This window comes from Macaca nemestrina, chromosome 1, assembly GCF_043159975.1.
Source record: "Macaca nemestrina isolate mMacNem1 chromosome 1, mMacNem.hap1, whole genome shotgun sequence".
Taxonomy (NCBI): Eukaryota; Metazoa; Chordata; class Mammalia; order Primates; family Cercopithecidae; genus Macaca; species Macaca nemestrina.
Window position 1 is genome coordinate 197,880,181 of NC_092125.1, and position 27,386 is coordinate 197,907,566.

General features: G+C 38.6%; 1 protein-coding gene across 12 annotated transcripts in view; it reads right to left on the bottom strand.

Moving 5' to 3' along the window:
- Nucleotides 1-27,386, bottom strand: part of LOC105494707 (argonaute RISC catalytic component 3) — a 143,998-nt gene that overhangs the window by 67,530 nt on the left and 49,082 nt on the right. For 6 of the 12 annotated variants that reach the window (XM_011763419.3, XM_071096103.1, XM_071096101.1 and 3 more), the window contains one exon: nucleotides 3,537-3,671. In XM_011763419.3, coding sequence (XP_011761721.1) covers nucleotides 3,537-3,671 — 135 coding nt within the window. Of the gene's footprint in view, nucleotides 1-3,536; nucleotides 3,672-7,423; nucleotides 7,472-17,852; nucleotides 24,586-27,386 lie in introns of those variants that run through there. The other 6 variants (XM_071096105.1, XM_071096106.1, XM_011763421.2 and 3 more) reach the window with 6 other exon arrangements.

Genomic DNA, 27,386 nt, shown 5'->3' on the forward strand with positions numbered 1-27,386 from the left:
TTGCTCTTGTTGCCCAGGTCAGAGTGCAATGACGCGATCTTGGCTCACTGCAACCTCTGTCTCCAGGGTTCAAGCGATTCTCCTGCCTCAGCCGCCCGATTAGCTGGGATTACAGGCACCCGCCATTACGCCCAGTTAATTTTTGTATTTTTAGCAGAGATGGGGTTTCACCATGTTGGTCAGGCTGGTCTCAAACTCCTGACCTCAGCTGATCCACCCACCTCGGCCTCCCAAAGTGTTGAGATTACAGACGTGAGCCACCGCACCTGGCCTTAATTTTAATTAATTTAAATTTAAGTGTCTACATGTAGTCAGGGCAGTCTTGGCCTAGAGAAGAGTTAACAGGTACACAGAGGTCACAGATAAGCATCTCCTTTCTAAAGTTTGGCCTAGACTCCAAAGGATAAAGTACAAAATGGCGTAGATGGAGAACAACTTTTAGTTCCCTGATAATATTTATGGTTATTACTCTTTGTCATATTTCTCTTTTATATTTGTGATTCCTATACTGCAGTGGTTCTTAGCCAGAGGCCAGTCTGTCCCCCGGGGGACATTTGGCAATGTCTGGAGATATTTTTGATTGGCATGACTGGGGATGTTACTACTTTCTATTGAGTAGAGGCCAGGGATAGTATGAAATATCCTGTAATGCACAGAACAGCCCTACCCCCAATCCCAACAAAGAATTATCCAGCCCAAAATGTCAATGCTGCTGAGGTTGAGAATGCCTGCTGTGGTAAAATGTATTTTCTTACCTAACTGCTACCTGCAATTAGGTAAGAAAATTAGTACCAAACACAAAGATCAATCATATAAATGGTATTTTCTTCTGATAGATCAGAACAAATTAAGACGTTAAATGGACATGGTATCCATTCCTGTACCAGATTGGTATGGGTTTGTTTTTCTTCAGAAGTGGTCCTCCTTGAATCAGTGAGTAGTAGTTTTTCATTAAAACTACCTTTATAAGACAAAAATGTCAGATCAACTAGAGAATTACTATGTCTTTATATTATAAAGGAGACTAGAAAATAAAATACTGTCAAAGGAGGATCTTAAAAGAAGGAAATACTGGCCGGGCGCGGTGGCTCAAGCCTGTAATCCCAGCACTTTGGGAGGCCGAGACGGGCGGATCACGAGGTCAGGAGATCGAGACCATCCTGGCTAACACGGTGAAACCCCGTCTTTACTAAAAAATACAAAAAACTAGCCGGGCGAGGTGGCGGGTGCCTGTAGTCCCAGCTACTCGGGAGGCTGAGGCAGGAGAATGGCGTAAACCGGGGAGGAGGAGCTTGCAGTGAGCTGAGATCTGGCCACTGCACTCCAGCCTGGGCCACAGAGCGAGACTCCGTCTCAAAAAAAAAAAAAAAAAAAAAAGAAGGAAATACTAATAATATGAAGTAAACAAGATGTAAAAATACTATGTTCAGGGAAGAACACAATAGAAAAGTCTAAAACAAATTTCTGTTATTTGCACCACTTAGCAATTTATTTTCAACTCTTCAAATTAAAAAAAATATTAATAAGGTTCTCCAAGCCTATAAAGTAAACTTTTACTAAAAATAAGTTGGCACTAATATATATATATGGTACTTTTACCATACATTTTCCCCAATATTTCTGCTGTTTAACTATCATGAGTTACTGGATAAAGAAACCACTTCAAAGTTATTATTAAATATTTTGGTACAAGTTCAACTGGAATAAGATGAATATACTAAGAAAATCAATTCTTTATTGTATACTTTGCGTCAATATTTAACAGCTAGCATCAAATTCTTCATACCAGCTAAAAAACCCATAGATACAGGACAGAACATAAAACTCTTATTCTCTTGGGTTACTGTAGTAGGAATAGATGATATACTTTAAAGAGCCTTTTTAAAATTTTTTTTAAAAAAGCACTATTTTACTTGGAACGAAGAAAAAATAATCAGTTTGTCAACTGGATCCAACCCAGATTTTTCCATCCCCAAACTAGGATCATAGGTACCTAAGAATTAGACCAAAAATCTAGGGGCTAGCAAAAAGCTGAAATTTTTAAAAAGTGGACTAGATAATTCTCTGCCCAGGTCCCTCCCCAAACCCTCCATCCAACCAAAAAAACACTTTTGGCTTTAATAAATATTTAACCTATAAACTTGGCTTTACCTTCACTATAACATCAACTTTATTATGCTTTCTAGTCATTTTTTCAGTCATTTCTTTGGGCCCCTGAGCAGTTGAAGTTAAGATCGAGTCCATGCTCTTCGGGCAGCAGTTGAATCCTTGTTCTGTACATCTTGTATTTTCTGTGATAGAGTGGTGATATGAGTTGATTGCATAGTTACCGCAAAATAATGTAAGTGACTTCATGATATCAGAGGTGGTAACTAAGCAGCAACTCCACTGGAAACCATGGCATTTAGATGATCACATATTAATGGTAGGTAATGTACTAACCTCCTGACAATGCCAGCTGTGCAGTTAATACAAATTATGAAAGGACAATGGTATGGTTGCAAAACAGTTACATAAACAGTTTCTTATTTTGGCATTTAAATAACTTGAGATAAATGGATGTTTATTTTTGAAGCAGGGTGGATCTTCCTTTTAATGTTTTATTACAATGACTATCTCTCTCTTGGTTACTGAATGGCAAAGAATGAATGATTACTGGCGCAAGCAGAATGTATTAAACTACTCTAATTGATCTGGGGGAACTGAAAGATGTTCAATGAACAAACTTAAATGCTTCATTCAAACCACAAGCTGAAAATTATCTGCAATAAATAGGTAAAATCTTAAAATAAAAACAACATTATTATTTCTGGCTATTTAAGATCTAACAATATAAATACAATTTATCCTACTCATTCTGATTAGAGAGTATCAGACTAAATACATATAAAATATAGATTTCAGTACACTATTAAAATTATTTTTTGTTTTTATTTTTGGGCAGCCATGTAGAGATGAATTTATCTGAATTAAATGTACATATGATGTGACAGCACTGTACAAATTTTAGCTACTAAGCATAACAGATAAGATCAACAGTCAACTCTATAACTTATATTAAATAACTATAATTCTAGAATAACACATGAAACAGGCTAGCCCCACATTAATACATTTTTAAAGGACTGAAATAAATATCATTTCAGAAAAATAAGGAAGTAATTATATTAGAATATGTTCAAAGAATGATTCTAGTTCTAAAATAACAAATATTTTTGGAGTCAGCTTCCTAATTTTAACAGTATTACTAAAGCATTTTCCCACGAGACATTCTTATCCCTTCAGCTAGTCAGGGAAAGTATTAACAAAAAATTAGCTGGCAGTGATACTAACTCCATTACTTGGCATTTCTTTCAAATACCACCTAAGATGTTATAGTAATGAATTTAATGTAATATTTTATTTTATAATTGATGTATAGTTTTACTGGTTATGTTACATAAATAGATTTTAATTATACAAAAAAACATTTTAATAAAAGGTTGTTATATCCATGCATTTTATAGTTAAGTTGTGCTAAATGCTAATTAATTCACCTTTTATCTCTTTGGTGAATTTTACCCGATGAGAATCAGTCAGAGGTCTTGGTTGCTCATCAATATTATGAATATCAAGAACTTCACACATGAACTGAATTACAGGTTGTGCTTTGTAGAAGGCAGTGGCAGAAACTAAGAAGAAAAACACAAATAATACAAATTAATGTTTCCCTAAAAAATTCAGAAATTTCATCTTAGGCTCCATGATAACTATCTATTTAAAATGATCCCTTATGCACATTTATGTACACACAAATTTCCAAAATTAAGCAGTTTTAATTTGACCTCTGAGGCACAAATACAGAATGGCCAGATACTACAGTTTTTATTACCTATCTCTTTCATCATAAGTAACTGATTCATTCCATTCTCTATAGAGAAGTGTTCTGGGTGAGACAAGGCTTGTAAGAGACAAAGAAGGCTGGTGAGATGGTTAGGTATTATTTCTTTTTAAATAGAAGCAAGGTCTCACTATATTGCTCAGGCTGGTTTCCATCTCCTGAGCTCAAGTGATCCTCCCACCTCAGCCTCCCAAAGTGGTAGGATTACAGGTGTTAGCCACTACACTTGGCCAGTATTATTTCTTAAACAAGGCTTTCTATGCCACCCTAGACTGTCTATTCTAATGAGAGTTTTCCCTGTCTTGTAATGATTTGAAAAAACAGTGGTATTAGTCGTTGGTGCTAATCTAAGCTACAGATAATGATATACATATACATATATATACACACACACATATATATATACATAAAATATTTTATATATATATAATTTTTTTTTTTTTTGAGACAGACTTTCACTCTTGTTGTCCAGGCTAGAGTGCAATGGCACAAATCTCAGCTCACTGCAACCTCCGCCTCCTGGGTTCAAGCGATTCTCCTGCCTCAGCCTCTCAAGTGGCTGGGACTACAGGCATGCGCCACCACGCCCAGCCAATTTAGCACTTCTGGTAGAGATGGGGTTTCTCCATGTTGGTCAGGCTGGTCTCGAACTCCTGACCTCAGGTGATCCGTCCCCCTCGGCCTCCCAAAGTGCTGGAATTACAGGCATGAGCCACTGTGCTCAGCTTACAGATAGTAATATTAAGGGTTATCTGTCCAATATTATTGAGCAATGGGTGGTTTTTTAACAGTCAACCAGTATGATTTCTTAACCATAGGTTTTGGAACTAGAAGAGTTTCACCAATGGTTAGCAGATCACCATCACTCATTTTTCTTTTTCTTTTTTCTTTTTTTTTTTTTTTGAGACAGAGTCTCGCTATCACCCAGGTTGGAGTGCAGTGGCACGATCTCGGCTCATTGCAAGCTCTGCCTCCCGGGTTCACGCCATTCTCCTGCCTCAGTCTCCCAAGTAGCTGGGACTACAGGCGCCCGCCACCACGCCTGGCTAATTTTTTTGTATTTTTTAGTACAGACGGGTTTCACCATGTTAGCCAGGATGGTCTCGATCTCCTGACCTCGTGATCTACCCACCTCAGCCTCCCAAAGGGCTGGGATTACAGGCGTGAGCCACTGCACCTGGCCATCATCACTCATTTCTTAGACACATACTTATTAATGGCTATTATGTGTTATATAGGCACTGGGGATACAACAAAAAGTAAAACCGTAAGACAGTGAGTTACATGTCATTTTTCTACTCAAAAAAACAAAAAACAAACAAACAAACAAAATGCCCACTGTTCAGCTACGTGTAAACTTTTTTTTTTTTTTTTTTTTTTTTTTTGAGACAGAGTCTCACTCTGTGGCCCAGGCTGGAGTGCAATGGCGCGATCTTGGCTCACTGCAATCTCCCCCTCCCAGGTTCAAGCAATTCTCCTGCCTCAGCCTCCCGAGTAGAGTAGCTGGGATTACAGGCACCCACCACCATGTCCAGCTAATTTTTGCATTTTTAGTAGAGATGAGGTTTTACCATGTTGGCCAGGTTGGTGGCTCACGCCTGTAATCCCAGAATTTTGGGAGGCCGAGGCGGGCGGATCATGAGGTCAGGAGTGTAAACTTGTTATGTGGGGATCCTTCTCTTGCTTTCCTTGGTTTAGCATTAAATGTCCTCCATAAAATGTCCCTTACCTCTGGGAAGATATTTTCAAAGCTTTAACAGTAGTTATCTCTGGATAAATGTGGGTGGTGAGGCTACTGTGGGTATTTTATTTTCTTTAAAATATTTTTGGCCGGGCGTGGTGGCTCACACCTATAATCCCAGCACTTTGGGAGGCCGAAAGAGACGGACTGCCTGAGCTCAGGAGTTCAAAACCAGCCTAAGCAACATGGTGAAACCCCATCTCTACTGAAATTACAAAAAAATTAGCCGGGTGTGGTGGCGTGCGCCTGTAATCCCAGCTACTCAGGAGACCGAGGCTTGAGAATGGCTTGAACCTGGGAGGCCAAGGTTGCAGTGAGCGGAGATCATGCCACTGTACTCTAGTCTGGGTGACAGAGTGAGGCTCTGTCTCAAAAAAAAAAAAAAAGTTATCTTGTCTGGGTACAGTGGCTCACGCCTGTAATCCCAGCACTTTGGGAGTCCAAGGTGCACGGATCACTTGAAATTAGGAGTTCAAGATCGGCCTGGCCAACATGGTGAAACCCCATCTCTACTAAAAAATACAAAAATTAGCTGGGTGTGGTGGCAGACGCCTGTAATCCCAGCTACTCAGGAGGCTAAGGCCAGAAAATCACTTGAACCCATGAGGCAACGGTTGCAGTGAGCCGAGATTGTGCCACTGCACTCCAGCCTGGGTGACAGAGCAAGACGTTTCATCTCAAAAAAAATTTTTTTTTAAATACATTTTTTACTATGAAAAAACACTTTTATCTTTATAACTTCACTTTTTGGTACTGAGTGCATACTGTTTTTTACTTCTTTATTACACAATACATGAATAAAGTTTCATCATAAAAACTCAAACAATACAGAGATACACAAAGTAAAGACCCTCTCCAGTCTGAACCTCCCACCTCCAAATAGCTCTAATAAGTAACCATTGTTAGTACTTAGGTATGTACACAACCTCTCCTTTTAATATGCACTTAGATTTGTCAGAAAGGTGATTAAAAAATAAAAATACTAATTTACAAAGATAAAAATGTAGGAATAACTTTTTAGATGAAATCAGATGATAAACATTCTGACTCATTTTATCATTATTTTAAAAATTAACAATACATCTTAGAGATCTTTTCATGTTAGTACACTCTTTTAATTGCTGCACACTATATTACAGTATGGGTGCATGATAATTAAGTAAATAGGTACTCCCTTCCCCTCTTAAGAAAAAATAACACAAATGGTAAAACATTAGAAACACTATACTGTGCCTTGTATGTACTAATATGAAACTATATCATTCTCTCTCATAGCTGCAAGATATCCCATTGTATGGATGTACTTCATGTCCCCTAAGGGAGAGTTATGGGTTATTTTTTACTATTACAAACAATATTCCAATGAATGTTCCTGTGTATGTGTGTGTGTTTGTGTACGTATGTGTGTGTATTTATTTTTTTGGTATACATCCATGAGTACTTATTTTTCATTTTTATTTATTTATTCATCTATTTTTGAGACACAGTCTCCCTCTGTCATCCAGGCTGGAGTGTGGTGGCGTGATCTTGGCTTACTGCAACCTCTGCCTCCCAGGTTCAGGCAATTCTTGTGCCTCAGCCTCCCAAGAGCTGGAATTACAGGTGCATGCCACCACACCCAGTTAATTTTTGTATTTTTAGTGGAGACGGGGTTTCACCATGTTGGCCAGGCTTGTCTCAAACTCCTGGCCTCAAATGATTCACCCGCCTCGGCCTCCCAAAGTGCTGGGATTACAGGCGTGAGCCACCGCACCCGGCCCATGAGTACTTCTGTGAAAAAGATAAGAGAAATCAATACTCACTGCTAAACTTCCATCCAAATAAACTTTAGAAACATTTCCCGTTTCTAACTAATTAAAAAAAAAAAGAGAGAGACTGTTAAGATTGTAACAGTATTCTGGGTATCTTATTCAAATCCATAAGTTTTAAATATATATACATTATATTCTTCTACTGAAAAATGTTAGAATATTATAGTGCACAAAAAGGAAGGCTGACAGGACACATACCAAATATAAGTTATATGTTTATAATGTTTAAGTTCTTGGCACATATTGATCTGGGTTAATTTTTAAAAAGTAAATAAAGAAAAATAAATATATAGTGAATAATATGCTTAATTTGCCTTTCTTTTAATCCTACAGGTAAAATTCATTCATTGGATTGCTATAACACCAGCATTCACAACTAATATTTCAGATACCATAAAGCTGTAATTACTTGTAACTACTAAACAAACATGCTAGAATTATTTCTCCTGTTTAACCCTCTTCTACTATCTTCCCTGTTTATTCCACTACACTCTGAATCATTTTACTATTGACCATCTTCTCTACAGGAAGGTGGGCATTTGAGGTAAAAATTAAATTTAGTAATAAAAAACTCATAAAGAATGGGTTGAAATCAGCAAATATAGTTTTGAATTAGGAATAAATTTTAATGATCAAATATTTGCTTTTCTGTCCCTCAGATGAATTATTAATATTTAATAAACCTACATATATGTATTTTATTCTTTCCCTTTCACAAATTAGCTAATTAGTACTGAAAAATGTTTACATTTAACATTTAAAACATCTATCAATAAAATATACTACATTAACATGTTACAGGAAATAAGCATATAATCATTTCCATAGATGGCAGTCCCCAAAAAGCAAGCATTTGATAAAATTCAGCACTGAAGTAAATACTCTTATTGTACCAGGACGAGAAGGGAACTTCCCTAATCTGGTAAAAGTTATTTACCAAAACTCTATGGTATTACAACCTGGCAGATACATAAAAAAGAAAAAAAAAAAAACTCTATGGTAAATTCAACTTCATTTTATAGGAAGTTCCAGCTAGCATAGCAAAGCAAATTAGGAGAATAAAAAGTGAAAAGGATGGAAAGAGAGAAACAAAACTATTACCCTTCACAACATTAATTGTGTGCATAGAAAACCCAATAAAATCTATGGACAAATTACAGAATTAATAATTCAGCAATGTTGCTAGATTTAAGGTCTACATATAAAAATAAATTATATTATTATACACTAGCACCCTACTTAAAATGTAATTTAAAAATATATCACTTATGATCACAACAAAAAACATAAGGCATTTGAGATGAAATCTAAACAAAAGGTATGTAAGACCTATGGAAGCAATAAGTATCTCTATTACTGAAAGATACTATAGAAGATCAAATAAATGGAGTAATACACCCTATTCATGTAAATTATCCCCAAATTAATCTTCAAATTCAAAGCACTTTCAGTCAAAATATCAACAGAATGTAATCCTCTCTCCCTCTGGAACTTAAGATACTATAATTAACAAGAAAGCACGATGAAACAAGAATAGCCATAACAATTCTTTTATTTATTTTTGGACGGAGTCTTGCTCTGTTGCCCAGGCTGCTGGAGTGTAGTGGCGTAATCTCGGCTAACTGCAACCTCTGCCTCCCTGGTTTCAAGCTATTCTCCTGCCTCAGCCTCCCGAGTAGTTGGGATTATAGGCATGCGCCACCACGCCAGCTAATTTTTTTGTATTTTTAGTAGAGACGGAGTGCACCATGTTGGCCAGGCTGGTCTTGAACTCCTGACCTAAACTGATCTGCCTGTCTAGGCCTCCCAAAGTGCTGAGACTACAGGCGTGAGCCACTGCGTCCGGCCGCCGAACTATTTTTCAAAGTAGTTGTACCATTTTACACTCCTCCCATTTCTAGTTGCTCCAAATCTTTGTCAACATTTATTTTCAGTCTTTTAAATTTAGTCAATCTAGTACTTATGGGTGGTATCTCCCTGTGGTTCTTTCTGAATTTCCTGAATGGCCAACGATGTTCTGCATCTTCTCAAGGGCTTAATGACCATTCACATATACTCTTTAAAATTTTTTTTTTTTTTTTTTTGAGACGGAGTTTTGCTCGTCGCCCAGGCTGGAGTGCAATGGTGCAATCTTGGCTCACTGCAACCTCTGCTGCCTGGGTTCAAGCAATTCTCCTACCTCGGCCTCCTGAGTAGCTGGGACTACAGGTGACTGCCACCATGCCCGGCTAATTTTTGTACTTTTAGTAGAGATAGGGTTTCACCATGTTGGTTGGGCTGGGCTGGTCTCCTGACGTCAGGTGATCTGCCCGCCTCAGCCTCCGAAAGTGCTGGGATCACAGGCGTGAGCTACCGCACCCAACCACACATATTCTTTTGTTAAGTATGTGATTTTTATTGCTACTTTTTTTCTATTTCTTACTGAGGTATGTACATTTTTCATATATTCTGGATATAAGTATTGTTCTGTTATGTTTTGCAAATGTGTTCTCTCAGTTGTAGCTTGTTTTTTTTTTTTTTTTTTTAAAGAGTCAAAGTCTTGCTCTGTTGCCCTGGAGGGAGTGCACTGGTGATAATTATTACCACAACCTCTAACTCCTGGGCTCAAGTAATCTTCTCATCCTCTTAAGAAGCTGGGACTAGAGGCATGCACCAACACGCTCAGCTAATCAAAAAAAAATTTTTTTTTGCTATGTTGGCCAGGCTGGTCTCAAACTCCTGGCCTCAAGCAATTCTCTTGCCTAGGCCTCCCAAAGTGTTGGGATTATAGGTGTGAGCCAGTGCCCCTGGCTGCCTTGTCATTTTCTTAATGGTGTTCTCAAAAGGAGAAGCTTTTAGTTGCAATGGTTTTCGATTTATTAAGAAATCCTGGCCGGGTGCAGTGGCTTATGCCTGTAATCCCAGCACTTTGAGAGGCCTAGGTGGGTGCATCACTTGAGATCAGGGAGTTCGAGACCAGCCTGGCCAACATGGTAAAACCTCATCTCTACTAAAAATTCAAAAATTACCCAGGCGTGTTGGCATGCACCTGTGGTCCCAGCTACTCAGGAGGCTGAGGTGGGAGAGCCGCTTGAACTAGGGAGGCAGAGGTTGCAATGAGCCAAGATCACCCACTGCACTTCAGTCCAGGTGATAAGGAGATCCTGTCTTGAAAGAAGAAAAAAATCTTTGCCTCGTCCAAGATCATGAATATTTTCCCCATTTTCTCTTGGAAATTTCCCAGTTTTAATGTCTTATCCTGGGATAAACTCTGAATTAAATTTTCTGTGTGGTGTTAACGTTAATTTTTTTATACAAATATCCAGTTGTTACATCATTTATTGAGAAGACTAACCTTTTTGGCATTCTATTATGTTGGGCCCTTTGTCAAAAATCAACCAGCCACATTAATGGGTCTATTCTGGTAGCTGTTCTGTAACCTGATAGTCTTTACCCCAGTATCACTGTTTTTTTTTTTTTTTTTTTTTTTGAGACGGAGTCTCACTCTGTCACCCAGGCTGGAGTGCAGTGGTCGGATCTCAGCTCACTGCAAGCTCCGCCTCCCGGGTTCGGGCCATTCTCCTGTCTCAGCCTCCTGAGTAGCTGGGACTACAGGCGCCCGCCACCTCGCCCGGCTAGTTTTTTGTATTTTTTAGTAGAGACGGGGTTTCACCGTGTTAGCCAGGATGGTCTCGATCTCCTGACCTAGTGATCCGCCCGTCTCGGCCTCCCAAAGTGCTGGGATTACAGGCTTGAGCCACCGCGCCCGGCCCACTGTTTTTGATTTCAGTAGTTTTACAGCACGTCTTGAAACCAGGTAGTATAAATCCACCAACTTTGTTCTTCTTTAAAAGAGTTTTTGGCTCTTCAAAATAGAAATGCTAGGTTCTTCGTACCAGCATATAAATCTTAGAATCAGCTTGACAATTTTATGTGTGTGTGTGTGTGTGTGTGTGTGTATATATATATATATATATATAAACTATATAAACTATATATATATATATATATAAAATTATTTTTTTGAGACAGAGTCTTGCTCTGTCGCCCAGGCTGGAGTGCAGTGGTATCTTGGCTCACTGCAACCTCTGCCTCCCAGGTTCAAGCAATTCTCCTGCTTCAGCCTCCCGAGTAGCTGGGACTACAGGCGCACACCATCATGCCTGGCTAATTTTTTTTGTATTTTAGTAGAGATGGGGTTTCACCATGTTGCCTAGGCTGGTTGCAAACTCCTGAGCTCAGGCAATCCACCCACCTCAGCCTCCCAAAGTAAGCCTGATGGGATTTCTATTGTATTGAGTTTATAGATCAATTTGGGGAGAATAAAATTCTTAACAATTTGAGACTTCTGGTCCAAGAACACCTCGTTACCTTCCTTGTCTTTCTCAGTAATGCTTTGTAGCTTTCAGCGTAAGGGCCATGCACATCTTTACATTTATTCCTAAAAATTATGTTTTATGTTATGAATGGCACTTAAATTGTTTTTCAATTGTTGAATGCTGGTATTATTTGTTATAGTGCTAGTATTCATTTTTGTATATGCAGTTAGCATCCTGTGGCCTCACTAAATTGATGTATTAATTCTAATAATTTTAATGGGGCTTGTTTTGGTAGATTCTTTAGAATTTTTTTATTAAGAGTATTATGTCTTCTACGTAATAACAGAGATAGTTTTATTTCTTCCTTTACAAATTATGCCTTTTATTTCCTTTTCTTGCTTTGCCACTGCCTGGGACCTCCAGTATGATTACTAAATAGAAATAATGAGAGCAAGCATCCTTGCCTTCTTCTTGAATTTAGGGCAAAAGCGTTCAATCTCTTCACCACAGAAGTATGATGATGCCTGTATGTTTTTCTACGTGTTTTTAATTAGCTGAAGAAATTTCCTTTTATTACTAGTTTGTTATAAATTTTTATCACGAGAATGTTTAAAATGAGTCAAATAATTTTCCTGTTGAGAGGATCTTTGTCAGGTGTTAGTACCAGGTATACCAGCCTCAGAAAATGAACTGGGGCCAGGCATGTTGGCTTATGCCTATAATTCCAGCGTTTTGGGAGGCCCAGATGGGAGAATTGCTTGAGCACAGGAGTTTGAGACCAGCCTGAGCAGCACAGCCCAGGAGGTTGAGGCTGCAGTGAGCTGTGATCACACTACTGCATTCCAGCCTAGGTGACACAGCCTGTCTCAAAAAAAAAAAAAAAAAAAAAAAAATTTAGAAAACAATCTGGGCCGGGCGCGGTGGGCTCTAGGCCGGGCGCGGTGGCTCAAGCCTGTAGTCCTAGCACTTTGGGAGGCCGAGATGGGCGGATCACGAGGTCAAGAGATCGAGACCATCCTGGCTAACATGGTGAAACCCCGTCTCTACTAAAAAATACAAAAAACTAGCCGGGCGAGGTGGCGGGCACCTGTATTCCCAGCTACTCGGGAGGCTGAGGCAGGAGAATGGTGTGAACCTGGGAGGCGGAGCTTGCAGTGAGCTGAGATCCGGCCACTGCACTCCAGCCTGGGCGACAGAACGAGACTCCGTCTCAAAAAAAAAAAAAAAAAAAAAAAATTCTGAGTGTGGTGACTTACACATGTAATCCCAGCACTTTGGGAGATTGAGGAAGGTGGGTCATGAAGTCAGGAGTTTGAGACATGATGGCCAATATGGTGAAACCCTGTCTTTACTAAAAACACAAAAATTAGCTGGGTGTGGTGGTGCATGCCTGTAGTCCCAGCTACTTGTGAGGCTGAGGCAGGACAATGCTTGAACCTGGGAGGTTGCAGTGAGCAGAGATCTCGCCATTGCACTCCAGCCTGGGCAACAGAGTGAGACTCCATCGCAAAAAAAAAAAAAAAAAAAAAAAAAAAAAAAAAAAAAATGCAGGGGGCAGGAGTGGGGGAAACCTTTTCTATTTTCTGAAAGAATTTGTGAAAGATTGATGTTATATTCCCTTATATGTTAGAAAAAACTCACTAGTGAAATCATTTGGGACTGCAGTTTTGTGAGGAGGAATTGTGAATTCAATGTCTTTGATACAGGGCTATTCAGACTTCTTTTTTGAGTCAATTTTGGTAAAGCTGTGGCTTGTCAAGGAATTTGTTTCATCTAAGTTATCAAATTAATTGGCATAAAGTTATTCATACCATTCCCTTATTAATCTTTCAATTCTGAAGAATCTTTAGTGATACCCCAGCTTCATTCCTGATACTGGTAATCTGCTTTTTCCTAATTTCCTGATTAATCTTGCTAGGAGTTTATTAATTCTACTAATTTTTTTTAAACAACCAACAGTTGGCTTCATTGATACTCTGTAGTTTTTAAATTAAATTTTGCTCTAATCTTTATTATTTCTTACTTTCTGCTTACTTTGGATTTAATATGCCTTTTATTTCTAGCTTAAGTCAGAAACTGTGGTAGCCAGCCATTGAGATGGTCCCCAATGAGTCTTGACATATGGGATTCACAGCTTGGTACAGTCCCTTCCCATACTGAATATCAAGTAATCTGAGTAACCAATAGGATATTATAAAAATAAAAGAATGTAACTTTCAATGCTAGGTCTTAATGTTATTACATCTTCTGCCCTGCTCTCTCATTAATCCCTGCTCTGGAGGAAGCCAGCCACAATGTTGTGAGGATACTTACCCAGCCTTATAGAGAGGTCCACATGGCAAGGAACTGAGGCCTCCAGAACTAAGTTGTTATCAATTAAGTGAGTCATACTGGAAGTGAATCCCCCAGGCCCTGTAAGGACTTGAGATGAATGCAGCCTCATGAACTAGAACCACTGAAGTCACTCCTAACTCATGGAAACTGTGTGAGAGAGTTTATTGTTTTGAGTCACTATGTTTTGGAATAATTTGATATGCAGTGGTAGATAACTAATACAGGTACAAAATAAGACTTAACCATCCAAACATTAATTAAGTATATACTATGTCACAGATTCCTTTATGGGTTGCAATTTAGAGATAAACCAGACAAAGCCCCTGCCCTTTAAGAATAGATTCTGGGTTAAGATGGCAGATTAACAATGAGCATCTCTTATCCTTCTTCATTTCATTCCTTTCTCAAACTCCACTGTAACCAGGAATTTAAAAATAAATCAAAGGTACAAACCTAGAAGGGAGAACAGAACAGGGGATATATCAACATTCTGAAAGATGAAAAGCAAGTGAGGAAGTTGGTGATAAAAGGATGGGAGTGATGCAGAAAAATAAAGAGAAAAGCAGTCTGAGAAGCAGGTAGAGTCCTATATCCTGTGTCTAGCTCACATTGATGAACGGCTGCCTCTTGTTCATCCTTGCATAAATCTGGAGGCATACTAACTGGAAAAGATAAAACAGAGGCTCCCTGGAAGGAAGATGCCAGACACAGTTGAGAGCACAAGATTGTACCAAAAACAAGGGATTAAATGACTGTAACATATTAAATGCTGAATACAGAAGTTCCCCCAGCTAGAACTCCCAATGAGGCTTCCAGAATGCAGGCAACCACACTGCTATCCTTTAGGCAGGAGTTTGGAAGACTCACCTTTGGGCAACCTGACCAGCCAAGAGAAGAGACCTAAGGATCCTAACATTGTAGATTCCCCAACCTAAGTCCACTGAAATCACCCTATGGTGAGGATCAGAGTCAACAAACCCTATCCATGCCTTCAGAGCATCCAGTGTTTTTAGATTCCCACTGAATAGACAGTAATCAAGAATACTAGATATTGGATGAAAGCCTCCAAAGTGGAAGACAGAGATCAAAACAAACAAAAAGGAGTTTGGGGGAAGCATAAGCATGTACAGGAAGAACTCCAAAATAAATTATGCTCAGAAAGCTAGGAGAGGATACTGCATCTGTGAAACAAGAACAGCATGCTATGAAAGATAATACTTAGGAAATAAAACGTGTGAATTTTATGGTATGTAAATTAAACGTCAATACAGCTATTTTAAAAATGGAGTGATGCTTTTGAATTTCTGAAGAAAAATTATTTCCACCATAGAAAGAGCTGAACTATCATTTTAAGTTTGTTGATACATTTTCTAATATAAACATATATATATATATATTTTATATTTTTATATATAACATTTGCTTCCCAGGTATCCTATTCTCATGAAGCTTCTGAAAATTTTTTAAAAAGAGAAAAAAAGAAACAAGATTATACGAGAAAGACAAAAGGAATTCCCAGGGCAACAGTGAAGTGTGATCTCAAGAAGACAGCTGTGCACCAAACAGAAAGGGCGTAACTCAACCACACTGAAAACAGTGAGAATCAAGAGACAGATCTCATGAAGACTGTCACTGAGATTCCTGCAGCCATTACTGTTTTTGTTTTTGGAGACGGAGTCTTGCTCTGTCGCCCAGGCTGGAGTGCAGTGGTGCGACCTTGGCTCACTGCAACCTCTGCCTCCTGGGTTCAAGCAATTCTCCTGCCTCAGCCTCCCGAGTAGCTGAGACTACAGGTGCACACTGCCAAGCCCGGATAATTTTTTGTATTTTAGTAGAGACGGGGTTTCACTGTGTTGGCCAGGCTGGTCTTGAATTCCTGAGCTCAGGCAATCTGCCCACCTCGGCTTCCCAAAGTGCTAGAATTATAGGCGTGAGCCACTATGCCCGGCCTTATACTGCTTTTCTAATGTGAAGATAGCCCGCCTGGGTAAGCCTGATCCAGATATCTTTAGTTGGCCTTGTTTGACCTCATGTTGCTAAAATTCTTACCCAGATGCCTGAATCAGCTGATAACTCTCATTCCACCCCAAAGAAAAGTTCTGCTTTGATCTACTTCTGAAAGAATTTGAATATTGTAAAATCAAATTATTTCTCAATCTTAGCAATCTTATACCTGAACTCAAGACAAATACATGAAGTAAGCAACACTAATACTGTGATTAATAAATTATTTACTAGAAATGTTTTCCTTGCAAAAGCAGCATATTACAGTGTGAACTTCTAACTACTCTGCAGAAATAAAATTATTAAATTCTACAACCATTTACATATTCCAACTACTTTTTACTAAAAGCAAAATGGAATAGTGAATGTTTTCGAAAAGCTACATTTTACTGAAAAGTAACAGTAAACAAAAATAATTTTTTTTTTTTTTTTTGAGATGGAGTCTCCCTCTGTTGCCCAGGCTGGAGTGCAGTGGTACAGTCTCGGCTCACTGCAAGCTCCGCCTCCTGGGTTCATGCCATTCTCCAGCCTCAGCCTCCCGAGTAGCTGGGACTACAGGTGCCTGCCACCACGCCCAGCTAATTTTTGTATTTTTAGTAGAGATGGGGTTTCAACGTGTCAGCCAGGATGGTCTTGATCTCCTGACCCTGTGATCCGCCCCGCAAGGCCTCCCAAAGCGCTGGGATTACAGGAGTGAGCCACCGTGCCTGGCCACAAAAATAAATTTTTTAACTGATGTGTCTAAGATCTCAGATTCGTCTGCCAGGAATCTTGCTTCTTAAGGGATGCAGTACACAGCTATGTTAAAGGTATAAGCACTGGAGTCAGAAGAGTTGAACTTCTCTCCTTTAAATATAAACTATGTGACTTTCTGTCTCTAAACTTCAGTTGATGATACTACCTTACACAATTGTGGTGGAATTTACATGCAATACTGTAATAATAATTAATACAAAATGCTTAGTATTCTATCTGGTACATCAGAGGTAAATAACATCTTAAGGGAGATATAACTAACAAACATCAGATTCACTAGGTCTTTTTATTTTTTTGAGACAGGGTCTTGTTCTGTCACCCAGGCTGGAGTACAGTGGTAAGATCATGGCTCACTGGAACCTCCAGAACCTCCATCTCCCGGCTCAAGTGATTCTCCTACCTCAACCTCCCGAGTAGCCGGGATTACAAGCTCACTCTATCATGCCTGGCTAATTTTTGTATTTTTTGTAGAGACAGGGTTTCACCATGTTGCCCAGGCTGGTCTCAAACTTCTGGACTCAAGCAATCCACCCACCTCAACCTGCCAAAAATGCTGGAATTGCCACTATAATGGTCTTAAAATCTGTGAATTACAATAATACAATGCAAGTTGCAAATGGACTGGCCTCAAAACAAGCTAAAGAAATATTCTGCATTTCATCAAATCTAAGATAACATTGATGGTAAGGTGCACCAACATTTTATGTATTCTTTAAAAAGAAACCTGCCAATTGAACTGTGACAAACCATCAATTGTAAGATATCTCCCAATTTCAGAGATGTTGAAATGTAAACAAACAATTTTGAGTCTCAGATTGGTAAAATACAGTAAGTTTAATTCCACAGTTGAAAGTTAGGCTATTAAAAGCCAATAGAACAATAATTCTCAAGACCAATCACACAATAAGAGAGAATTGCGCTTATTTCCATCACCAATGTCACCTAGCTCCCATCTGTCATTTCCTGAGGGAAACATCCCTCCCTTTTATGCTTCCATTGCACTTGGTATTTTCCTTTACAGTACTTACTATAGTGCTCAATACCAGTCTTCTCCAGCTGATTTCAAGTTCAATAAAGGCTGTTTAGTTCAGTGCAGTATACCGCGTACAAGGCTTCCAAAATCAAAATCACGCAAAAGCAAAAAAGGAAATGTAACCAAGTAACATCGTCAGTGCAATATTTCTCATTATTTTTCACAGCAGCATTTTATTGGCAATTAATAAACCCTTGTTGCAGCCTTTACAGAAAACAGTATGGAGGTTCCTCAAAACATTAAAAATAGAACTACTATATGATCTAGCAATCCCACTTCAGGGACTACATGCAAAGTAAATAAAATCACTATCTCAAGGAGATATCTGCACTCCCATGTTCACTGCAGCATTATTCGCAATAGCCAAGATATGGAAACAACCTAAGTGACCACTGACAGACGACAAATGGATAAAAAGAACGTGGTACATACATAAAATGGAATATTATTTAGCCTTTAAAAGAAGGAAGTCTTGTCATCTGTGACAACATGGATGAACCTGGAGGATATTATGTTACATGAAATAAGCAAGACACAGAAAGACAAATACTGTATGATCTCACATGTGGAATCTAAGAAAGCTCAACTCACGGAAACAGAGGCTAGAATGGTAGTTACCCAGGGCTGAGGGCTGAGGCAAATGGTGAGATACTGGTCAAAGGGTATAAACTTTCAGTTACAAGATGAGTAAGTTCTGGAGACCTAATGTACTGCTTGGTGACTATAACTATTATGTATACTTGAAATACGCTGAGAGTAAATTTCATGTTCTTATGTCTCTCACATACCTATGAGGTGATTGTTATATTAATTAGCTTGATTGCTGTAATCATTTCACAATGCATATGTATTATCAAAAATCACATTGTATACCTCAAATACATGTAACTTTTACTTGTTAATCATACCTGAATAAAGCTGGGGAAAAAAATAAACCAACTTCAAATGTTAGGCTTTATTTCCATTTCATTAAGCTACCATAGGTTGTTTTTTTTTTTTTTTTCTGAAACAAGAGACTTGCCCTGTCCCCCAGGCTGAGTGCAGTGGCAAGATCTCGGCTCACCGCAACCTCCACCTCCCAGGTTCAAGCGATTCTCCTGCCTCAGCCTCCTGAGTAGCTGGGATTACAGGTATGCACCACCACGCACAGCTGATTTTTGTATTTTTAGTAGAGATGGGGTTTCCCCATGTTGGGCAGGCTGGTCTCAAACTCCTGACCTCGTGATCCACCCGCCCCGGCCTTCCAAAGTGTTGGGATTACACGCATGAGCTACAATACCTGGATCATAGGTCTTTTTTTTTTTTTTTTTTTTTAATCAATCTTATTTTTTTGCCTCCCAATGACACAAGTTATACTTTGCTCACATAAACATACTCTCATATTTTTCTTAAATCTTTTTGGTCTATCTCTTCTCCCTAACCCAGCCACCATATTCCATTTCTCTTTTCTTTTTCTTCCTAAAAGGAACCAAACTCTTGAAACTGGTGTGTATTCGCCCCATCTCTGTTTTATAATTTCACTTTATTTGTATGTATCCAGTACATACTTTTTTCTTAAGTTTATATAAGTAACAACATATCCTTTCGCTTTTTTTTTTTTTTGAAACAAGAGTCTCACTCTGTTACCCAGGCTGGAGTGCAGTGGCGCAATCTCAGCTCACTGCAACCTCGGTCTCCTGGGTTGAAGAAATTCTCCTGCCTCAGCCTCCTGAGTAGCATGTGCCACCATGCTAATTTTTTTTTTTTTTTTTTGAGACAGAATCTTGCTCTGTCAGCCAGGCTGGAGTGCAGTGGCATGATCTCGGCTCACTGCAACCTCTGCCTCCTGGGTTCAACTGATTCTCCTGCCTCAGCCTCCTGAGTAGCTGGGACTACAGGTGCATGCCACCACATCTGGCTGATTTTTGTATTTTTAGTAGAGATGAGGTTTCACCATGTTGGCCAGGCTAGTCTTGAACTCCTGACCTCAAGTGATCCACCTGCCTTGGCCTCCACTATGCCCGGCCCCTTTTGCTATTTACTCACCCCCAACATTTTCTTTTTTTCTTTTTCTTCTTTTTTTTTTTGAGATGGAGTCTTACTCTGTCGCCCAGGCTGGAGTACAGTGGTGCAATCTCGGCTCACTGCAACTTCTGTCTTCTGGGTTCAAGGGATTCTCCTGCCTTAGCCTCCCAAGTAGCTGGGATTACAGACATGCACCACCGAGCCTAGTTAATTTTTGTATGTTTAGTAGAGACAGGGTTAAGCCATGTTGACCAGGCTGGTCTCAAACGCCTGACCTCAAGTGATCCACCCGCCTTGACCTCCCAAAGTGCTGGGATTACAGGTCTGAGCCACCAGGCCCAGCCCATTTTTTTTTTCTTTTTTCTTTTTTGAGGCAGAGTCTCACTCTGTTGCCTAGGATGGAGTACAGAGGTGTGATCTTAGCTCACTGCAACCTCCACCTCCTGGGTTCAGGCGATTCTCATGCCTCAATTCCAGTAGCTGGGATTACAGACGTGCACTACCATAACTGACCAATTTTTTGTGTTTTTCATAGAGATGGGGTTTTGCCATGCAGGCCAGGCTGGTTTCAAATTCCTGGTCTCATATGATCTAAAGGCCTCTGCCTCCCAAAATGCTGGGATTACAGACATGAGCCACGATGTCTGGGTATAACATTGTTTTAATAATTCACATTGATACATATAGATCTGGTTCATTCATTTAACTGTTATGTAGTACACCACAGTATTATATAACTATTTATGTGCTGTTTATTCATTCTACTACTGACAGGAATTTAGACTATTTCCAATTTTCTGCTATTACATATAATGTTTCAAGCACACATGCAAGATACCTCTTTAGGGGTTTTAAGTTATGCAATTTCATCTTTACTTCATCTCTTCTAGTTGAGAACTGCTCTCCCGGGTAGTTGTGCTAAATGGTACTTCTACAAACAATGTGTGAGAGTTCCTTTTACTTCATCCTCACCAACATTTGGGATTTCATAAGATTTTTCTTTTCACCTTGCACTTTTGGCAAATAATAAGGCTTTTTTTACAAATCTGATGGGTACAAAATGGTAACACTGATTTCACTTGTAAGTTCTTGATTATAAATGAATGAGAATCTTTTCACATGTTTACTGGCTATATGGGTTTCCTGTTTTGAGAACTACCTATTTTTCAATTCATCTGTCCTTATATTTTGTAAAGTTTTCAGTTATATGAGCTACAAATTTTCTAATATTTTAAACTTTGTTTCTTTTGCATTACACAAGTTTTAAATTTTGGTCAAGTTTATCAGTATTTTCCTTTGCAGTTTATACTTTTTACTTTGTTTGGTGTTAGGAATATTCTCTCATTTTTATCCTAAAAGAATTTGGAAGATTTGCTTTTCATATTTGGGATTATAATTCACCTAGAAATAAATTTTGTGTCTAATGTTAGATGGATCTAATGTTTTAAACAGTTAACTGTGTAAACACAATTTATTAAATATTCTACTCTTTCCCTACTGATCTGAAACACTACGTCAGATATTTACAGTTTCCATAAACACATATATGGCTTGTTTCTAGACTCTGCTTCATTAATCTGCCTGTTCCTGCACTTGAAGCCATGTGGTATAACTGTTACAGTTTTATAGGAAGTAGGACAATTCCTGCTTTATTTTTCTTTAAAATTCTATTGGTTTTTCTTAGTCACTTATTCTTCCATATAAATCTTAATAATACTATACCCTACTGGAATTTTATGTTTTTTGAGACAGGGTCTCATTCTGTTGCCCAGGCTGGAGTACAGTGGTGAGAGCACAGTTCACTGTAGCCTCGACTTCTGGGCTCAAGCGATTCTCCCATCTGAGCCTCTTGAGTAGCTGGGACTATAGTCACACACCTCCACACCTGGCTAATTTGTCTTTTTTTTTTTTTTTTTTTTTTGAGACGGAGTCTCGCTCTGTCGCCCAGGCTGGAGTACAGTGGCCGGATCTCTGCTCACTGCAAGCTCCGCCTCCCGGGTTTACGTCATTCTCCTGCCTCAGCTTCCCGAGTAGCTGGGACTACAGGCACCCGCCACCTCGCCCGGCTAGTTTTTTGTATTTTTTAGTAGAGATGGGGTTTCACCGGGTTAGCCAGGATGGTCTCGATCTCTTGACCTCGTGATCTGCCCATCTCGGCCTCCCAAAGTGCTGGGATTACAGGCTTGAGCCACCGCGCCTGGCCTTTTTTGTCTTTTTTAGCAATGAGGTTTCACCATGTTGGTCAGAACTCCCAGGCTCAAGCAATCCTCCCACCTTGGCCTCCCAATGTCCTGGAAATACCGGCATACCCACTGTACCTGGCCCCCAATTGGAATTTTAATTAAAACTACATTTATAGATTGATTTGGGGAGAACTGACATTTTATAAAATTGAGTCTTCTCCATAAGGATAATGCGTTTCATTAAATTTTCTCTTAGATATTTCAATAAGGTTTTATAATATCTTAGAGACCTCAGAAATCATTTATTCCTGAGTACCTCATTTTCAATCCAAACTCTTGATCTCATTATACTTGTTAAAGCTCAGCTAAGATATCACATACTACCACAAATATTTCTCTGATTTTTGAGGCTCATTTGGATGCTCCTCCTCCTATGATCTTGGATTTATTTATTCATTCTTTGTTTAATATGACCAAAAGTTGTGCTGGGCATGGAGGGTACACTGGTGAATAAAATGACAATCCCTTTATGGAGCTTTCATTCTAATAGGAGAGACAGAACAATAAACACTCATAATTCAAGGTGATACATGCTATTATAGGGGAATTACACTGTGCTATGGGAATACAGAAGAGAAATACCTAACTCAGACTTGGGGGATGGCTGGATGGGGGGAGAAGGGTGTCAAACACTGCTTCTCAAGGAAGTAACATGTAGACTGAAACCTGTAAGAAGAACAGAAGTTAGCAAACACAATAGTGACTAAAAACCATAGTACTGATATCCTCGTCTCTTGATTTTATTGAAAAAGCTCTCATTGTTTAACTGTGAAATCATCTACTTTTTGTTTCCTTTTTTAGAGATAGGGGTCTCACTCTGTTGCCCAGGCTGGAGTACAGTGGCTCAATTACTGCTCACTGCAGCCTCCAACTCCTGGGGCTCAGACTATCCTCCTGCCTTAGCCTCCCAAGTAGTTGGCATTACAGGCGTGAGCCCCTCTGCCCAGTTCATTTATTTTTTGGATATGTTTCCCCTCTTGGCTTCTTTGACATCATGTTTGGTGTCTCATATTGCCTTGTAATTATCATTTCTTGCTCACTAGTTCTTTCTTAAATGCTAGTATTCCTCAATGGCTTTATCCTTCTCTTTCCTGTTTCAATCTAAATAATATTCCTAAAGAGTTTTTCCACTTCTATAGTTTCAAATATGGATTTACGTACTGAAGAGTCCCAACATTCTTACTTTGAGCTCCCACATTATAGATTTTCATACCTAAATTTCTAACTATATACTAGATATGTCTGCCTATATGTTCCATAGAATCCTCAAGCTTCGGACATGTTAACATTGATACATGGTGTATACTGCCAACTAATCAGCAATAGTAGATCTACTTCCATATTCAGTTGACAGTACCACCATTCATACCTGCTAGAAAACTCAGAGTCACTACTCTGAATGTACACTGGAGAGTACGCCCTTCTTGGGAGACAGTTTATAATATGGCAGTCACTGTACCTTAAAGTTGCTTCAAGGGCTGAATAATCACAGAAAATTTCACACCAGGTGTGGAGAGTAGTTGTTCTTTTTATTTATTTGAGATGGGGCCTTGCTTTGTCACTGCTGGAGTGCAGTGGTACAATCATGGCTCAATACAGCCTTGATCTCCTGGGCTCAAGCCTTCCTCCCATCTCAGCCTCCTTAGCAGCTGGGACTACAAGCACACACCACACCTGGCTAATTTTTTTCTTTTCTTTTTTTTTTTTTGGTAGAGATCAGGTCTCACTATGTTGCTCAGCCTAATCTCAAACTCCTGATCTCAAGTGACCCTCCAGCTTTGGTCTCCCAAAATGCTGGGATTACAGGTGTAAGTCACCATGGCAGGTGTTGTTTTTAATGTGTTAACTTGCTAGGCTACCAGCTGCCATTTGTTTAATCAAACACTAATCTAGGTGTTGCTATGAAGGTATTTTGTAGATGTAATTAAAATCCATAATCCATCGACTTTAAGTAAAAGAGATTATCCTGAATAATGTTGATGGGCCTAATTCAGTTAGGTGAAAGGTCTTAAAAGTAGGGCTGAAGCTTCCCTGAGAGCAAGAAATTCCACCTATAGATAACTGCTTCAGCCCGTGCCTGAATTTCACCTGCCCTTCCTGCCAGCCTGCCCCAAAAATTTCAGACTTGCCTATCTAGCTCCTACAATTGCATAAACCCCTCTCTCTCTCTATACTTCCTACTGGTTCTGTTTCCCTAGCTGAACCTTGACTGATATGCCAGGCTTATAGTTTATTTGCAAAAATAATTCCTTCAAAAATCTAGTAAAGCTCTGGTCTATTTTTTTCCAATCAGTTCCATGTACCAGTAACTACACCCAAAGTTTTTTTTTTTCCTGGACATGGTTCTTAAACCTATTTTTCCAGCTTAATCCTTCCTCTCCATCCCACATTAGACCATCACCATCTCTTACCTGAACTAGTGATTGAAAAGCCTCCTAACTGGCTTCTCAGATTAGTTTTTTCTCCTCTATCTATTCTCCACACTGCTGCCAGAGGTCTCTTTCTGGAAAACAAATATGATCATGTCACTATCCTTCTTAAAAACCTTTGAAGTCTCCCTATCTAAAGGACAGAGAGAAGTTTTTTCTATTTCACTGATTGGTTTTTATCTTTTATTTCTTTCTATTCTCTTTCACATTTAATTTTCTGTGATTTTTCTAACTTGTTGAGAATGAATGTTCATGTCACTGATGCTTTTTTTCTTTTATAATAGGCATTTAAAGTTTTAAATTCTCTCTAAGCATTGCTTTAGCTGATCATACCAGTTCTATATGTATTGTATTCATTATCCTTCAGTTCAAAATTTTCTTCATGATTTCTTTAAACAAGGGGTTATTTAGAAATTATTTCTTTATTTTTTAATAGAGATGGGGGGTCTCACTATGTTGCCCAGGCTGGTCTCAAACTCCTAGGCTCAAGTGATCCTCCCACCTTGGCCTCCCAAAGTGCTAGGATTACAGGCGTGAGCTACTACACCCGGCCTAGAAATTATTTCTTAATAATTTTCAAAGCTGGACTTCAAGTTCTAGTAGGAACATAACAGCCATTTAGTTCCAAATTTTCCCATCTTTCTCCGAGAACCGGTACAGAGCAACAAAGACAATGTTAAAAACAAAAAATACCATACGTCTTTAGTGAAACTAGCGGATAATAAAAACCTAAAAATGCCAAATTATAAGTAAATATGACCCAAAGTACTTCAGAGTAAAAGAAGCCACATCTGAGCATGGGAGAAAGACAAGAAGTATAAAGGAATCTGGTAGGGGAATAGCACATCTTTACTCCCAGAAAGAAAAGAACCTATCTCAAGTGGGAACTACAATGTTTAGAACTGAGATTAAATGGGGGATTCTCAGAAGGAGGTAAGGAAAGGAGGTGTAGAAAGTGGCAGAACAATAAGTGGTTTGGAAGTGACAGATCTCAGAAAGGACCACTCTTTTATAAGTGAGGCATGCTCTTTCGTAATTTCTTCTTTTGAAGTAGTTTCAAACTCACAAAGTTATAAGAATAGTACAAAGAACTTCTGTATATCGATCACAAATTCTTTAATTGTTAACATTTGAGGCAGGCAATTTAAAGGGTAGGAGGTGTATCCCTTGGTAGCAGAAATAGGACCCAGAAAACTCATGGCTGGTAGTTCACATTACTTAAACCCCTTAAGTTACTGAGAGGCAGAGGAGATGTGGCTGTATTTTGAAGAAAGAATCCACCAGAACAATGGAGCAGAGAGCCCTTGAATACAGAAACCTGGAAAACTATCTTGCTCCGAAGGTGTTCCTAACGTTCCTAAGACCCTTAAGTCCCTTCTAACAGATGGTTTGGGAAACTCATCTCATGCCAATATAAGCAACAAAAAAGTGGTTAAGTATCTATACAAAAATACCATAGAAAAAAATGTAAAAAGGCACTGCGACATCTCTGACAAAGAAACCTCAACAAACAATATCATCACAAAGCAGAGAAAAATTAAAACCCTACTTGTTACTCGCATTGAAAAATTCCTAATGCAGTTATGAAGAAAAAGTTCAGAGCAGAAATTTAGGAACTCAAGGAGGAGCTATCCAGTCAACGGGAGTTGCAGTGAAACAAGCATGGCAGAACTCAAAAGAGAAATGGAAGAAAAAGAATTTTAAGAATTAAAAAAATTTAAGAACTAAAATGCAATGAGCACATGGTAAAAATATACAACACGAAAGGCACAGTAAGAAGCATGTAGGATAAAAATTTTTTAAAAGTAAATAAAATGATAGACATAAAACTGACCCAAAATGGTCAATTAAGAAAACATCTAATAATTTTATCAGATGTCACTTAATAAAATAATTTCTAAATTATTTGGTATTTGGAAGAAATACTTTCAGCAATCACACACAAAAAAGCACATCCCTTCTAAGAAAAATAAAATCAAGCTGGCATCATACTTCTCTATTGAACATTCAATGCCAGAAGACAGTGGAAAAATACCTACAAGGTACTCAAGGAAAAAGTGTGAGCCAAAAATTCCACATCTAGCCAAACAATCCTTCAGGAATAAGGCTACAGATAACTCAGCCCTTATTCATATGAGCATTTATTGAAGCAGCAACTTGAGGACAAACTGAAACCAACAAATGACCAGAAAAATTTCAGCAAAAGGACTGGCAGTGAGCAACAATACATTTAATTGAAGATTTAAGATTGAAAACAAATGGAATGAAACTGTTACATGGTCTAAGAATGTAGGAATTCAAATGAATGAATATATACAAATGAATGTCAAGAGCAGAAAATATAAAAAGTAGAATAAGCTCAATGACTGCACCTCATGTGCAATAGATAGGAGTCAAAGTTGAAAGTCAATCAGTAAAACCTTAATCAACAAGAAAGAATAAAATTATAAAGGGCAATAAAATAATACTATATTGGCTAAAAGTAGTAGAAAGAAGGGAAGAGAATAAAGCTAATGTAACTTACTCAATTAAGGGAAAGAAAAGACTGCTTTAAAACAGAGGAAGACAAGTATCATATGAAAGTGTAAGTATAAAGATAACCACTGGGGGGAAAATCTTCCTAATATGAGGACTACCATTTAAAAAGCACAGAAAACACACCACTCAAAGTTTCAAAATATATACAAACATAAAAAATGGCATAAAATAATTTTACAAAACCACAACCAATGGTTGTGTCTTGATAGGAGGATATGTCCTTTCTATCTATATCTGGCTTAATTCATCCACTAAACAGAAAAAAAGCTTTAAACTGACCCACAAAGCAAACCATTCTATGTTGTCATAAGATAT